The 16,460-nt window shown below is 39.1% G+C and overlaps 3 protein-coding genes across 3 annotated transcripts; 1 reads left to right on the forward strand and 2 right to left on the reverse strand.

Annotated features, from left to right (window-relative positions):
- Positions 1-1,315: 1,315 nt before the first annotated feature.
- Positions 1,316-7,794, reverse strand: LOC122409292 (uncharacterized). Its single transcript, XM_043416745.1, has 3 exons — positions 5,525-7,794; positions 3,655-4,476; positions 1,316-2,847 (listed from the first exon to the last, which is right to left on the reverse strand). Exons 1-3 carry the CDS (start codon positions 5,868-5,870, stop codon positions 2,813-2,815), a joined length of 1,203 nt encoding a protein of 400 aa, XP_043272680.1. The 5' UTR covers positions 5,871-7,794; the 3' UTR covers positions 1,316-2,812.
- Positions 7,795-8,863: 1,069 nt separating this feature from the next.
- LOC122409434 (28S ribosomal protein S5, mitochondrial) lies at positions 8,864-11,220 on the reverse strand. Its single transcript, XM_043417003.1, has 5 exons — positions 11,056-11,220; positions 10,820-10,918; positions 10,137-10,490; positions 9,635-9,865; positions 8,864-9,533 (listed from the first exon to the last, which is right to left on the reverse strand). Exons 1-5 carry the CDS (start codon positions 11,126-11,128, stop codon positions 8,947-8,949), a joined length of 1,344 nt encoding a protein of 447 aa, XP_043272938.1. The 5' UTR covers positions 11,129-11,220; the 3' UTR covers positions 8,864-8,946.
- Positions 11,221-11,338: 118 nt separating this feature from the next.
- On the forward strand, positions 11,339-16,081 carry LOC122409433 (uncharacterized). The gene is made up of 2 exons (XM_043417001.1): positions 11,339-13,056; positions 14,659-16,081. The coding sequence occupies exons 1-2, from the start codon at positions 12,466-12,468 to the stop codon at positions 16,015-16,017; spliced, it is 1,950 nt and encodes a 649-aa protein (XP_043272936.1). The 5' UTR covers positions 11,339-12,465; the 3' UTR covers positions 16,018-16,081.
- Positions 16,082-16,460: the final 379 nt, after the last annotated feature.

Genomic DNA, 16,460 nt, shown 5'->3' on the forward strand with positions numbered 1-16,460 from the left:
TTTCGAAAAAAACGAATGCAGTTTTCCTCCGGACAAAGATGGCATCAAAGTGAGTGGAATTCAATTTAAACAATGCAAGAAAATATGTTAAGGAGTCTTTACTTTTCAAAATATGACGCGAAAAATGAATGAAACGTACAAAGATTCTTTACCAGAACTCATCCGTTCATCGTAATCAAACGTTTGAATTCCGGATGGAAGCGAATATAGCTCCGGTTCCCTGCCTCGATACGGCGGATGGAATAGACCTGAAGTTTGAAGCTTTTGCATTATTTTTTTAACGACTGACAGAAGTGTTGAAGCGTTTTGTGAAGATTCCATCAGTTTCCATCGAACTTTTTTGTCCGATGATAAATTTTCTACTTTTCCACCACGTGAAGTATAAGAAAATGTTTCTATATTCATTTTCATTTCGAGCGACAATGTTCGAAAAATCGAATTAAAAAATAATTGAAAACAACACGATCATGTAAACAATGAAATATTAAGAAAAATATGTCAAAATAAAAACGGGGATGGTTCGCCCGAGGAAAAATCGAAAATGCAAATACTTTTGGTTAAAAATATATTCGAAACACCAACTTTTTTTTCAATAAATATACAAATAATGTCACGTCGATTTATAGAAGATATCGTCCGCGAGTATATAGACCTTTGAAATATTGACACCGCATTACAAATTATAAGAATTGTTACCCTCATGTGTTTATAAAAAATTCCAACAAAACTGTCCCTACTCTTGCTGCCCACCGTACGGACGCGTTGCCCCTTCCCATGGGCCTGAGCGCTCGTTCCGATTGGCGGAATGTATAGTCGCGTGTCAGTGGTGGGAGTAAGGGAGCGGAAGTTTGGCGGAAGTGAACGTTGTCCCATGCGCACTAGATTCGCGCATGTTCGCTAAAGGGTTGGCCGTTGAGAATTTCAATTGACAATGTTCTACAAAAATGATTACTTCGATCGATAAAAAAAGGGTATCGAAATTTTCTTACGTGAATCATTGACATTTCGGGAAAAATGGGTAATTTTAAAAAAGCTCCAACGTAATAAAAAATTGGACAGTCCACTTGTTTTTTCTCCAAAAATCCACCTCAACTCCGCGTCCCGGAAAGCAGTTTTTGCGTTATAAAAAATTCGACAAAACCACGAGACGCATTCCCCTCGTTTTTTATCAGATTGAAAATTGTTTCTCTTTTCTTATCATAAATGTTTGTTCAACGAGGAAACTAGAAGACGTAAAAAGCATCTCATCTCGCCCAATCTAGTTAAACGCATCGTTTCGTTCCGCCAGTCTCATTGGGAGAAAGGAACAGGAGTCTTTTAGTATACGAAATATTTATATTTATGAAAATTAGTTTTTACTATACAATTGCTCGTTGCGCAACAACACACATTCACATACGTAGTTTCGAGTCGATGGATAGAGAGTGTAACGCGACTGGATAATTGGAAATAGTTTGTTGATCCAGAGCTTGAGTTGAACTTGCCTTAACCGTTTTTTTAAACTTTTCTTTCGTTTTTCGTTTTCTACTTACGTTCTCCTATTTTTGAATCTTCTTCGAGACGATTCTTTCAAATGTTTCATTTTCGATTAATAAATAATGCGACGATGTACGTAAAAAAAAACAAAAAAAAAACAAAACGAAAACAACTTGTTATGAAGTTATTGAAGACGTGTCTGTGCATCTATGTACATAAAACGATAATAATAATGTACACAGCTGAGAATTAATACAATTCGATCAAGTGGCGGTCGGGAAAGAGATTAATACATTTTCATTTCGTATTTATGTTTGTTTTTTGTTTCTTCTTTTATCTTTTTAGAAAACTATATTAAGGCACGCCTCGCGCTCTCTATCGGTTAATTTTTCTGACATCATTGAATACCGTATAAATAATAATAGTTTGTTTTCCATTATCGGAGCCCGTTAAACTAGATTAACCGATGCGTTACATTTTTTTGTCCTCTTATACTTTATTATTTCGTAATAATAATTCACGTTCTAAATATATATGTAATATCTGTGTTTCTGTACATAATCCTATGTCTTTCTTATGTTTCCACTATGATGGGAAGTTTACGATATAAACGTTAAACAGAATAACAAAGTATATAGTAAATGAGATGCACAGGGATGAGAAAACACACGTCTTTATTCCACTTTTATGTTTTTCTTTTTTCTTCTTTCTTCCCCTCATCTTTTATTTTTGTTCGTTTCATTCTCGTTGCAGCCAGAGTACGTAGTCGTTTGAAGGTAAAGCGTATTCGTTTGCAATCGCTTTCACACTAATCTCGTTGACAAAGTATACATAAATATGTGTATGTTTATGAATGAATATACATATTTTTTCTTCGATATTTCATATTAAAATACCAATAAAATGGACAAATGTTTGAATGGACTTTAATGTCGTGAAACTTTAGAAAAAAAATATTCAATAAATACATGTCACGTGTTACGTCAGCGTTTAGCACAAAATATAATGATTAAAAAAAAAAACCAACAAACGAAACTAAAGTTCAACTGGACACTTTACCTTCCACTTTTACTACTTTAATACTACTCGCAAATTCATTATCGGATAATAATATATATATAAAATATCTACGCCAACCTCGACAGCTTATGCAATCATATGTACAATTATGCCAAACGGTAATTCTCGCTTTGTCGCCTCACCAAAAAATCCCTACCTACTACTTCACTATTGTTTTACGAATAAAAAAATACTAACATATTCGCATTGTCGTTGCACGGGCAGTGTTCATAGAATTTGTTCATCGATAAGGCACCAACTTTTCTGATTCTGAGATTCAACCCGCATGCTTCGACAGATTCAGAGGCATATCTGAAAATGGTTTTTAATCCATATTAGAAAATTACAATTCACGGAATATTTTATTTGGATTATTAGCTAAGAACATGAAATTTGTATAATTCAAAGTTTGAAAAATTGATTTTCTTTTTTTGGGCATCATTCTTCTAATAAAAATTAATTTTTCGAATATTGAAGATCAAATGGTAATTGACATGAATTTTAAAATGAACCGTGATATTTGTGGCTCGAGGGAAATCCATAGTGAATTCAATCAAAAAATCAATTAAAAATTATCATAGCAGGACAGAATAAAAATTGCGAAAGCAAGTTGAAAGCGAACACAATTCCTTTCGATTTATTTTCATGCTCCTTTGAACAACCAAAAAGCGATATTTTAGTTGCAAAGACTTGCTGTTTCAAAAAACTCAAAACTCTGATCCTTGTCCAAATAAATTAAAAAGACAGAGCTGAATCATTTATTTGCAGGGAAAAAGAATCTTTTCGACAGCAAGCATTCGACTTTCACGAAACCTTGTTTTTTCGTGACATACCGAATCATCTAATTTGTTTTATCAAATTGTGATGATGTATTATCATTCTATAGAATTTTATTACTCTGATTTTTGAATTAAGAAGCGATAAAAAATTGCATAAAAATACTGCCCACGATTATTCGGATGTAAAATTTCTCTGGATAAGGTGAGTACACAGGAAAGACTATAAATTAAAAAGAAAATCAAATTCTCTTAAACCTGTTTAGGAATTACATGAACTTCGGATCATCGATACGAATAAAATTAGAGTTTTTTTGGCTAACGGATATTTGAACAAACGTACCTGATGGAGGTGTGAGAGCTTGTTCCCTGTAGTCTTTGTAGTGATGGACAGGGGGTGAGGATGGATGAGGCGGAGGTGGTGGATAAATGGGCATGGGCGGAGGATAATGAACGGGCGGTGGATAATGCATCCATAACGGTGCTCTGTAAGGACCGGGTGGGAGCATTGGTACACCGTAAAGTGGATGATGAACGGAGGTGTTGGCCGACGCGACGTAGGGGTCGACTCTGGTTCTTGGATAGGAATGACTCGATGAGTATTTAACGGTTTGTCCGTCCTCCAATTTGAGTAAATTTCTCAAAAACCCAGGTTCCGGATTGGGCTTGTCCTCGCCCAAAATACTTGTTATACTGTAAGAAGATAATTGTTTTGGGGATGGTACAGGTGCGCTTGTTGGATTGGTAGTTGGTTGTGGCGTTGCTCGTCTCTTCGATGCTTGATCCTCGAGCGTGACCCTCTCCAATTCCCGCAATATTCTCTTACGCGGTGATACCACGTTCGGATCCAACAGTCTTGCCAATTTATCGATTATCAAACTCAATGCCTTCCCCGCACCTACGCTGTTGTTGTTCTTCCGGCACGTCGACGTACCGTCCCTCGGACAATTTGACACCGATTCCTGTCCTACGTGCGATATCATTGGATCAAGAGGACGTCTGCGTTGACGAGCTAATAAACGTGGATCCGTGGACAAACGATTTCGCGGATCACGCCTGTAGTACAAATTGAATTCTGTCGATGCGCACCGACGAGGATTCGATTGCTTCCAACAGTGATCCCTTTGCCACGGGCTCGATTGTATCGACGAATTGTCGTCTGAAACTGTTTAGAAAAACAATACTTTTGTTATCATACCTTTAGAGACACGAGTTTTTCAATTAAAACAGTTTTTTTTTTCAGATTATATTAATTCCTTGTAATTTCGTGGTTTGAAAGAGAAATTTTTTTAAAATATCGAAAAAATCATTTTTATACGGAAAAAAGCAAGTCGTGCAGTGGATCTGAACTCGCAATCGAGCCATTTTCCCTTTGACAGTTGACTGTAACATTAATATTGATGGATTAAACAATAATTCAGTATAAATGTGTGGAATTTTTAATATAATTTGCTCAACTTCTTTATATTTTAATAATGAGCGAGAATAAGTCTGAATTTTTTCATTATTATTCGGTAACTCATTTCAATGCATTCCCTAATACGACTGTGAGCTCCATTTTAATGGAATTAAGAGCCACAAAAGTTTAAACTTGAATTAGAGATCCAACTCGTTCATGAAATTGGATCTAATACACTAATTTTTAATACTTTCTTGCAATATATTTGTTTATTACATGTTGTTGTAGATTAGGAGTTCAGAATAAAGTTGGAGAACATTCGTAAGGATTTGGTTATTTTGTCTGAGATTGTACTAACTTTATCACAAATAAGATTACAAATTATCAATCCCATTTAGTTATTGAAAAAAAACACCATTATTTCCCTGAAATTATTCTTAATGACACTGCCATGGAACCACAAATGCAGAATCAAGAATGTTCTTTGCACCGTTAGTTACTAGTCATTTTTGTTTAATCGCTAAAATGGGAAAGAAATTTTGTTGCCAAGTACCAATGCAATCTTTGAAACTGAATATTCACTTGTATCTTGAATTTTGTCAAATCCTTGGCCAATTATGAGGTGACAGATATAAAGATGCTCAAAACTTATTGAACAAAATAGGGAAAAAGGTTTTTGATTCATGTATCGAACTTTCTACCACATTGCATTGAATGAAAGCTACAGATTTACACAAAGAAAATCCAGGAAACATTGATAACTAAAAAATATTTAGCTCTACATGAAATGAAAAAAAGTAAAAGTTGGTCTCACCACTGAGAGATGTGGAGGATTCTTGTCTGTTGGGGGTGGTGCTAGCTGGTGGCCAAAAAGTTTTTTTAGGCACCGGAAACCAGGTAGTACGATCGCCGTCGCGTCTGTGCGACAGTTCCAGTATGAATTTGCCATCCTTGAAGAATTTAAGACGTCCGCCAGGATTTGGAAGTATGCCTGAGTCAATTCTAGTTTCCCTGTGGTTTGTTGATGGTTGAGAACCAGAGGTTTTGCCGTTAGCCTTGGACAGGGCTTGGTGAAGGGTGGTTGGATCACGCGAGCACATTTCTGTCGTGCCCCCCACGTAATCTACGTGAGCGGTACATTCCGCTGACTTCTCTCGCATACTGATATCCTAACTCGTTCCATTCTTCGCTCTTACCATTTCAGGTCGCACATAGAGCTTAGCGCTTACCACCGTTGTTTGAGTATTTCAATACCGGCGGAGAGTTTTTGCAAGAGGAAATTCAGGACAAATGGTTGTTGATAGGAACACAGATGATAAAGCAAAAAAATTAAGAGACTCTGAGAGTTCCAAAAAGACAACGAAACTTCCTTGTCTTTGGAATCAAGACGGGAATCTTGGGCAAAGTATTGAGTCCAGCGGCATTTTAATCGGTGACTAGAAGTTTCTTCGATGAGTCTCTGAGGAGATCTCCATGCCAGAAATTCCCCATCTGCCCATGGATCTATACGAGTTGTCTCCGGGTCAAAACTTCACACCGACATCAAAAAGCGGTTGAGTAAAAAAAACGGTATCACACTGTGAAGAAGTTTTTGCAACAGTGCCTCAAAAAAGCACATAAGTGTAAAGAACACCGAGATTTTCTTTTTTTACGAATAGTAAAAAAAGCAAAATAACCGTCGACCCGATATCTCAATTTGATAACACGGTTAAAGAGCGGGGCGGGGAGCCGAACAGAAGGGTGGAGGGTGAGAGGGGAGAGTGTAAAGGAGAGTTCGGAGATCGGTCGTAGAATGCGTCTTCCTCGTGGTATATTTATTTGGCATGAAGTTTGTTGAGGGGGAATGTTGCTTTCGAGATACGTGGAAGATCGTTTGATTTACGAAGAGATGCTCCCGAGTGCTCTCTTCTTGTTAAACAGAGTGATCGACACCCACGCACTGCCGCCTTCGGGTAACGAGCCCCTCTATTTCAGTCCCGATACGCGGCAGCACATCGTCCCGATGGACGTCATCGATATCGCTTTGCGATTTTTTCTCCTTCCTTATTTTTTCTCCGTCTATCTCCCTCTCTCTCTCTCTCTCTCTCTCTTTCTCTCTTTCTCCCTCGCTTTCTTTCCCTCTAGCTATTTCACCTTTTTTCTGTAATTTTATTTTCGTTTCCTGCTTTACTAGGAAAATAAAAAAACTGGTCGTTCAACGATGATACGAAACTTGCGTTCGAATTTTTATACACACACGCACATATCTATCTTAAATATGTATATATTTATATATACGTATATACACATGCACACACACACACATATATATATATATATATGTCGTGTTCTCACGATACACACGTAAGACCGTGAAGATTTTTCACGGGCCCAAACACACGGGAGTTATTACAGCAGTATTGGTATGATGTGTACCCTCGTTGTAAAAATGTAATGTACTGCTCTCACAGGCTCGAAACATGTGTTTCAACGTTGGCCCCGTAAAAGAGGTTCGCGCGTCGCCGGCGACTACCTCTATACGATCGAAGAACCATCGAAACTCGCGTTCACCATACTCCCATTAACGTGCGATTTTTTTCAACCTTTCGACGTTACAAAAACAAACACAAAAAAAAACACATACACACACGATATTCTTTACTCGCCTCCTCCTACGGATCTATATTTGTGTTGGCCTATTTGTACACGTTTAACACGTTAAGTCTTTTCGTATGTGTGTAAGTCGTCCCCCCTTTTCTCGTCACCCCGACACACTACGGGCGGTTCGTTGTCCGCTCCGTTCCTCTCATTCTTTCCACTCCGGCCGCCCCGCCGTTTCAACTTTCCACGGGGTCGATTCACGATATATAGCGCCGCGAGCGCGCCTCCTCCCCCAAAACATACTCGAGACGCTTTACCACCACCGCATCACCGACACTGACATTCTTCTTTCGACTCTCGATAAGAACGCACCAGTTTTGTCCAATTCCGATTTGAGCTTTCACATATATTTGTTTATGTAGATTTTAAAAATTAGCATCCAATGTATATATACAGATGGATGCGCAACGGTCGCTCGTGTTATCGACACCGGTTACCGTGTTACCGACGCCTTCACGCGTAAAATAAATCGCGAATTGTTGAGTCTGTGGTAGTGTACGTGACAGCAACGTAACACTGCTTTCACGGGATCCAAAATCCGCCAATCACGATGTTCATAATAACTGCACATTTTTGAATTTGGATTTGCTAAATACGTTTTTATGCATAGTGTTCTTATCTCAAATGTTTTTTTTTCCTTTCGCAACGAAAGTTTTTAGTATGTACATTTTCATAAACTAAATTGATTTCTGTAAATGTTTTTTCATTAGAACGCATGGAAGCGGTCGTTATTTTTATCTACACGGAAAGTGACTCGATCAGCACAATGTGGCGGGCAATTCAAAACGTTTGGAAGCACAACCGTATTTCTGAAGCTTTTGTTCTTCAATGTGGATATTTATGAACGTCGTTTGTGATTGAACGAGATAGTAGAGTGTTGTATACCTTTAATCGGATTTCGGAGATTGGTGAAATTTTTTTTTCTGTGTGTGGGGGGGGGGGGCAATCTACGAAACGTTAGGTTCGAGAATTTTCAACTATTGAGTTGCAGGCATGTTTGGGCCGAAATGGTGGTCATAACAAATATAGAAAAAAAAAAAATACTTTATGTTTACAGAGGGCGCCGGCTTATGGTCTCCTTGGCTCCTCAAATCATTCCCCAATTATACTAGTAAAGACTATTGCCTTGTTTTCCTCTATTTTCTACCCTTTAGTGAATGCAAGTATATTAATTTTATTTTTGACACTTATCGCGACTTGGTGACACTCAAATGAGTAAAATTAATTCAAATGAATGGACACGTTCAGTCGATAATAACCATTTTGAATTATTTTTTTCATGAATACGTGGATGAGCTGTGTTATTACGGTCGATAAATTTATTTATTCAGTTTAGTGTAGATGTTTCTATTATTATTATAGATAAAAACCAGTGTATATCGTACATTTGATAAGGACGAATGTACCAATCATTTTGATGATTTTGATTGATTATTTTGAATGTGAATCTGTAATGAAAAATTGATACGAAACTTTAGTGCGTTTTGGTGACAGACTAATGTACGCTCAACGATAATTTTCACATTTTCACTTTATTTACAATACTCCCATCGTCGAAGGTTTGCACATATAAAAAAAGAACCGATGACATTCAGCTTATTCCGCTTCTTCCAGGGCTGGCTCTTTCTTTTTCCATAATCGTGGTGTTGCTTCGGGATATTTGTCGGTCAAAAAGCTACGCAACTCGCCGTAATCGGCATACAATCGCGTGCGGACCTCGTCCTTGTCTCGGAGATACACTTGTTTCCTTTGTCTGATTTTCCACGAATAATGCTTCGTGTAAAATGGCGGGTATTTCTTTTTCTTCAATATCAGTTTACCTCCCATAACGTATTGAGTGAAATCCATAATTTCGCTCGACTTAATTTCATCGCATTTTCGGACTTCTGATGGGGAAGCTACGACCGTCGGATACATGTCATTCTCACGCTTCATCTCAACAAGATGCAATTTTTTCTCCTCCGCCAACTCCGACATGGTTTTTTGTTGCAACAATCCAATGAAAAAAGCTTTAATAATATGCTGTAAATTCGTCGATCCCTCGACCTTAGCATAGAGATCTTTTATCCCGATCATTTCGCAGCATGTTTTTATCGCCCGATGGCAAACGAGACCGTAACCTTCGTTTTTCTTGCTGACAAATAATTTTGTCTTGCCAAATTGTGTGAAGAAGTCATGCATCACTGTAATATTAAATATTGCAATGTGAATTTTCTATTGTTTTAGAAAGTTGTCTTGATTAATTAAGAAATCAAATGAAACATGGAATTATTTTTTTTGTAACCTGTGTGGTTGTTGTATCTCTCGATGTACATAAGCTTCTGTGCAGCACGATTTTTTGCCTTCTTCATTGCTAGCTTTCCATCCGGCGCTTTTGCCAATGCAAAACCTGTCAATCCGTTACCATTACCGGTCACTGCGAACACGCTTATGCTTCTTTGTTTTCCCAGGATTCCATCCATATGCGCGACCGTCTTGAACTCCAATATTTTGGAGTCGAACCCTTCAAATGTATCTATAAAATGGCGAATACCAAAATTTTTGAATTAACAAACTCAGAGCTTAGTAATTTTTATCTATCAAGGCATTTTCAACTTAAGCTTTGTCGATCTAAAAACCCTAAAATTCATTGCGTTCCACACGGTGTATTTGATTTCTGAACGACAGTAAACTTGGCACAAGCTTTGTGAAAGTGTATCACTATTTACGGTGATCACAATTACGGTTGATGTATCACTATTTATTAATTATTTTTCGTGGTTTTTCAGTAAATTCTTCAATCCTACCTGCTCCAATCGGATCGGGAGGTCCGATGCTCCTTCCTCCTGGTTTACCACCAGTCCAGCCACGTTCCAAAGGTGATACTTTAACTCTCTTATAAGTCTTCATGGAGTCTCTTAGCTTTACCAACTTAGTCATCCTTTCAGGATCTTCGGGTAACGCTTTTTGTTGAACTAGCTCTTTGCCCCTCATTATAGGTTGAGTCAGACCCGGCCAAACCATTTGGTATTTTCCAACACCAACCGTTTGGCCGATATTGAGATTTTTTACCTTTTTTTTACCGACTCCTCTTCCTCTACCTCTCTTTTTTCCTGCGTTACTAACACTGGTTACACCTTTCCATAAACTTTCAGCTGGCACTGTTAGTAATTACAAGATAATTAATTATTCAATATTATTCATAAAAACAGATCATTTTGCTTCTATGTGAACTCAAATCTTAAATGATTTTGATATTTGATGAAAATAACTTGAAGATTAAAATAAAAATTCCACACTTAAAGAATGGAAAAATATTAGTGTGAATTCAACAAGTGTATGAAAATTTAAATAATTTACTCACTAACAAAACTATATGCACATAATTTACACATTAACGAAATTACAAAACTGAGTATATAATAAATATCAGTTACAATGGTAAACAGATGAAACTTATGGTTTTTTTTTTTGATAAATAAATACTCACGTTTGTTGAAAAAGGCCGTGTTCCTGACTTGATATTTCAATGGCTCATGTATCTTGAATGAATCCGCGAGACGATCGATCGATCCATTTTGGAACAATCCTAGAAAAAATAAATTCGATGAAATTGTTCGCATAGAAATGAGGTTATGATCGTACACTAGACAATTGCAAGTGACAACTACTTGAACGAATGGAAAATCAAATACGATGTATGAATTATAGTGTCTGATGATTTACCGGTGCTCCAAACACGTGCGTTCATGCAGGGTTTTGTTAAAACCCTGCAAGCACTTATTATTTGGAAAGCCATTGTCGAAACGGCTTTCGCAGGTGCGAAACACCGAGAGGACCGAAACCGAGTTAACCGAGAGTTATTACTTGGTTATTACAGAGCAGCAGGCGACTGCAGAGAAGGAACTGAAACTGCTGCGAAGGAAGTGAGCCGATAAATTTAATTCTCGCATTACCGGCGGGGAAAAATAAAACTCGTAAAAGTTCTCGGGCTCTTCACATATCTATAACCTCACGGATAAGGAGATCGCTGCCGCGACTCTAGATATATGAGTATAGGGAAGTTCATAGAACTCTCTCATACGACTGTACGAGGTTCATAACACGTGAGCCCCAAATTGAGTCTTGCCAAAAAATGGAATAATTAACAAACTATAATTTCCTCGTAATAAATGATCGTAGAATGTCTTTCATTTAGTGCCAACCCCTCCGAAAACACGTGTTATTTGAATAAGAAAAAGCCTTCCCTCGCGAGGCCAAAGTAATTGTTGACATATTCGGTATTATTAGCAAAATCGGAGATCGATGAGTATTTTATCAAATTCCTTCGAAAAATAATGCTTCTTTTAGTTTACGTGATATTGCGTCAAATGGTCAAAAAAATCACATCGTTTTGCATCGGTTTATCGTGAATCTACCAATTTCGCCATCTTTCCCTGAATTATAGAACAGAGTCGTTTTCAGACGTTCGCTTTTGTATATATCGCCGCGCGAAAACTAAGTTTGGAAACTTGCCTATTTCTCTTTCTCAAACACAAAGAAACACACTGCAATTTTGTGCAATAAAAAAAAAAAATTGTTATGGGGGAAAATGAAATATTTTGTTGAAACAACACGTTGGGCGAACCGCGACGCGAAGCTTTGCTGCGACTGAAAAATTAATGTTGAGGCAACGAAAGCATCGACCTCGCACCGTTTCAGTCTTTATAATCGAAATTCGAAAAATAAGGGAAAATCGAGCAGTCTCGAGTGCTGATACGATCTTGAATATGTTCGTTATTATTAATAAATGTGAATTATATTTAATGTCTACTTTCTCCTGCCCAATCAAAAAAGTTGGCCACGCCCATGAGTGTGCCGAGTGATTCACGATTCCGGAGGTTTAATGTGTTAAAAGTGACAGCTCGTAACAGAGAGAGCAGGTGTCATCGTTTCGCCAAGTTCTCGCGCGGGGCTGACGAAGGTTAACGTTTTCGGAGGGCAGATAAAATGAAATTCGATTTCCCAAGCGAGTATATAGTTCGACGGGAAAAAGGCTGTTTTTTCCCCACGATATAAAACAGCACCCGCGAGTTCACCTTTCGCAGTCGAGTGAGAGAAATCGTCGAAGGAAAATCGAAGGAAAATTGAAGAGCGATGCGCGTCGTAGTAGGTGTCTGCGGCGTGCTTCTGCATTTCGGATTTTCTCTGAATTCCGGGGAGTGTACCGACTGGATGGGAGACTTGACGAGGCGCATAGTCGAGGATGCGGAGTTCAAACAAGTGAAATTCATGACGAGCCTTCCTGATGACGAACGCACGAGAAATCCCATGGTCGACGAACTGTTCGACAAGCTCATGGAACATTTGCCCATCTTGAGAATAAACTTTGGCCCAGATTTCAAACCTCCTCTCGGTTCGGTGCTGGACGAAAGGACGGCGAGCCGCACCGCGGTCGGCGCTCCGGCTACTCTCTTCCTCCTCGTTATCGAAACGCCTGACAGCCTGCCGGACTCGATCATGAAAAAGTTCATCGACGTCGTCGCCGAGATGGCGACCTATCACTACAGCCAGAAATACCTCATTTTGTCCTTCACCCAGAGACTCAGTCAGGACGTCGAAAAGTTGCTGCAGTACGCTTGGACCAAGAAAATGCTCGATTTGACAGTCATCGAGATTGCTGAACCGGAAACGACTCCGACGTCCTTGACCAGGATCAAGAGCCGTACTGCTTTGACCGCTGGACAGGTTTGCCGTGAAAAATCGTTCGAAACTGCGCGCGCAGCTCTTACGCAGAAGCTCATTTTCAATGTTCCTCCTGCTCCGGGTCTAGCGCATCAATTTTCATTCCAAAATAGAGTCGGTTTTTCGTCTTCGACTTCGATTTTCGAGTCGCTAAATTTTTCAAACTTCAGTAAGCTTCGTTCCTTGGCCTGCTTTCGTAGTTTTTAGTACACGCGCGCGAGCATTCCGATTCGGGGGATCGGAAGTTTATTTAAAAACATTTTCTCGCAATCGCAACGATAAATATCGCTTTTGACGTTTTTCCTTTACGACGATTTTGCTGTTGAAAATCGTAGCTCGACAAACGCCGGTTATAAGGATGTATGTCAGAAATATCGACGTGTCAAACTTTCCATGCAATTTGAAATATTTAATAGAGTCGATCACGTTGCATCGATTAAAAAAAATAAAAAGGTACTTAGCCGATGGTTAAAAAGAAATTCTTAAATAAGAATTAAAGCCGCATTTAACTCCGTGTCATTAATTGTACCGGAAGTTGATAAAATCGAGCTAAAATTATAAAAAAGTATATGAATCGTCGTCAACGCACGGCCAAAAAAAATTTTTAGAAACTTCAAACTTTTATCGATTTTTTCACGCACGCAAAAAACCACTGTTTCCGATGTCGCTGCGGAGATATTTCGAACATGTAATTTGATTGGCTCGCTTGTGCTTGCGACCACAGTTTTATCAAATTGGATATTAATTTTATTAAAAATTGTAAATTATGCTTCAAAATGACACAGTTTTTTAAATTAAAAATTATAAAATGCAAACAGAAATGATTCGCTATTGAGATTTTAACCCTCAGTGTGCACACCTTATTCACAACGAGAGATTTCGTGCACAGGGGGTAACTTTGAGCCCGGGTAATTTTTGACATGGCATATCTCGGTAACTATGCGCTTTTCGGAATAAAAGGTTTAGTCACTTTTCGCAGTGAATTGCGATCCAACTTTAAGGAGGGTGGCTACACTCGTCAAAATGATAAGAAATTGATGAAATTTGGTGATAATGTTCTTCAACATCAAGTGCGAAGACACCATTTTTTTCAAAATTTTCTTCTCCTTAGTTATCGAGTAATTACGCATTAAAGCAGATTTCTTATGCCCGGAATGTATGCCTATATATGTGGAAACGCTATGCTTATAAACTTGATCTTTAGTGATCAATTACTCGATAACTGTACAGAAGAAAAATCTTAAAAAATTTGTATTGTCAAATTTGGCCCTAAAGAATATGTTCACAAAATTTTATTAAATTCTTATCATTTTGAAATTTTTAATGTATTTAACATGGTTTAGCATGGCAACATTGTATTGTCGGTAGCCACCCTCCTTAAGGCTGCAAAGTCGGATTTTGAAAAAAATCTTTTTTCATTCTTCAAAAACGTGCTCAAAGTTGATAGTGCGCGTGAAAAGCACTTCTTCGGTTGGAAAAATGTTGGGGGGAGGGGGGGGGGGTCAACCCGACCCCAGATGCACACTAAGGGTTAACATAATACACGGCCTTAAAAAATAAATAGATGTACTGCGGAATTGAGCTTATATATACGGAACTTTGCAGGCCCGGCTAATTCATCGGTTGAATCCATTCACGAGGAATTACACTCGGGAAAATTGGGACTCGAATTCGTTGAACTCGAGCAGCATCTTTCCCAATAAGCTGACCAATCTGCGGGGTTATCCTCTGAGGATACTCTCACAAACGAGAGATGTTGTTGCCGGGAGAACTGGCTCGCCATTCGAACCAGTGGTTGACATACTGACAGAAAAACTGAATTGTTCTCCGGTAAAGTTGTACGGGCCGGACGCATATAATATCTCGGATGCTTGGCGTTCTCTGTACATCACGATGGAATTGGAGAACGTGGATATGAAGACTTCGCCTCGGACGTACACGTTCGGGAGTTGGAACGACACGCAGCGTACGACGCCAGTGAAAACGGAGAAGTTTTGCGCTCTCGTGCCGATTTTACCGGAATCCGAAATCTCCGTGTCGTCCCAATTGTTCGTACCTTATTTTTTGAGTTTCAGCATTGTCCTGGTCGTCTGGTGTTTCACGCGTTTACTGCGATTCGATGCGTACCCTTGGCGGATGTTTAACATCGGACGGGTACTTTTCGGCGTGTCGGTGGCGCAACAGCCTCGTCGTGCGGTCGAACGCATCGTTTTCGCTTCTTTGCTCGGGCTCTTCGCCGTTTTTTCAACGACCATTTATCTCTCGATAACGGAAATAACGTTGCACAAGAGGGGCCAAAAGAAGTTCGAATCTTTCGAGGATCTCGTGGATTCGGGATTCTCGGCGCACATTCATCCTCTCGATTACCAGAGGAGCTCGGACCTCTTCACCGGGCCTTTGAAGGGTCTGGAGGGGAGGATTGTTCAGGACCCCGCGATGGACCGCTGCCCCCCTAAATTGTCTGTGGAAGAAAATATGATTTGCTTCGTACACGAAATTTTTGCCAAGTGGTCGATCATACAAGAAAAGCACGAAGCACAAGCCTCCATGAAAATTGCTCAGCCTTGCTTCTGGAGCGAAAGTTGGGCTTTCGTCATCGGCAAACGATCCCCGTACCGCTCGCGACTCGATCAGCTCATCCTGAATTTACACAGCGCTGGTATTATCACTAAACTTGCGGACGTCGACCCAGCAACGTTCGTCAAGGTGCAGCACGACCGCACGGAAAAACCGGACAACATGAGCGTCCTCCGTCATCAGCTCATTGCGTTGAGCATTTTCGGCTACTCCTTGGCAGTTCTTATCTTTATCGCTGAAATCGTTATCCATCGGGTTACGATGTACAGACAAACTAAAATCCGAGCGTTTACTCCTCCTCTTTTCCCGATACGAAATAAAATTCGGCGGAAGAAGCCGAATCTTCTCTGGTTCGAGCTGAGAAATCACTTCGTACTGAGAAAATAAATTGTTTAGACAACCTCCGCTCCAATTGTACGCTTCGGTTCACATTAAAAAAGTGTTGACACTCGCCCTTGCCTATTCATTATTTCAATAACTTTTCCTTCCTCCTCTTCACTCAGAAAATATTCCAGTTGAATTTGGTGTGTCCGTGGCCAAAGAGAGTTGAATCTCCAACTCGATATACTTTTACAAGTTAACAATAAGTTTATTTAAGGAGGGTGGATCGCGACGATACAACGTTGCCATGATAAACCATGCCAAAAATATTAACAATTTCAAAATTATAAGAATTTCATTAAATTTGGTAAATGTATTCTTTCAAAATCTATAAGACGATATAAATTTTTTTAAATTTTTCTACCGCACAGCTCTCGAATAATTGAACTCTAAAGTTCACGCGCACAAGCATATACAGTTTACATATATGTACAGTTATACATCTCGTG

Source organism: Venturia canescens, chromosome 4 (assembly GCF_019457755.1).
Source record: "Venturia canescens isolate UGA chromosome 4, ASM1945775v1, whole genome shotgun sequence".
Classification (NCBI taxonomy): Eukaryota; Metazoa; Arthropoda; class Insecta; order Hymenoptera; family Ichneumonidae; genus Venturia; species Venturia canescens.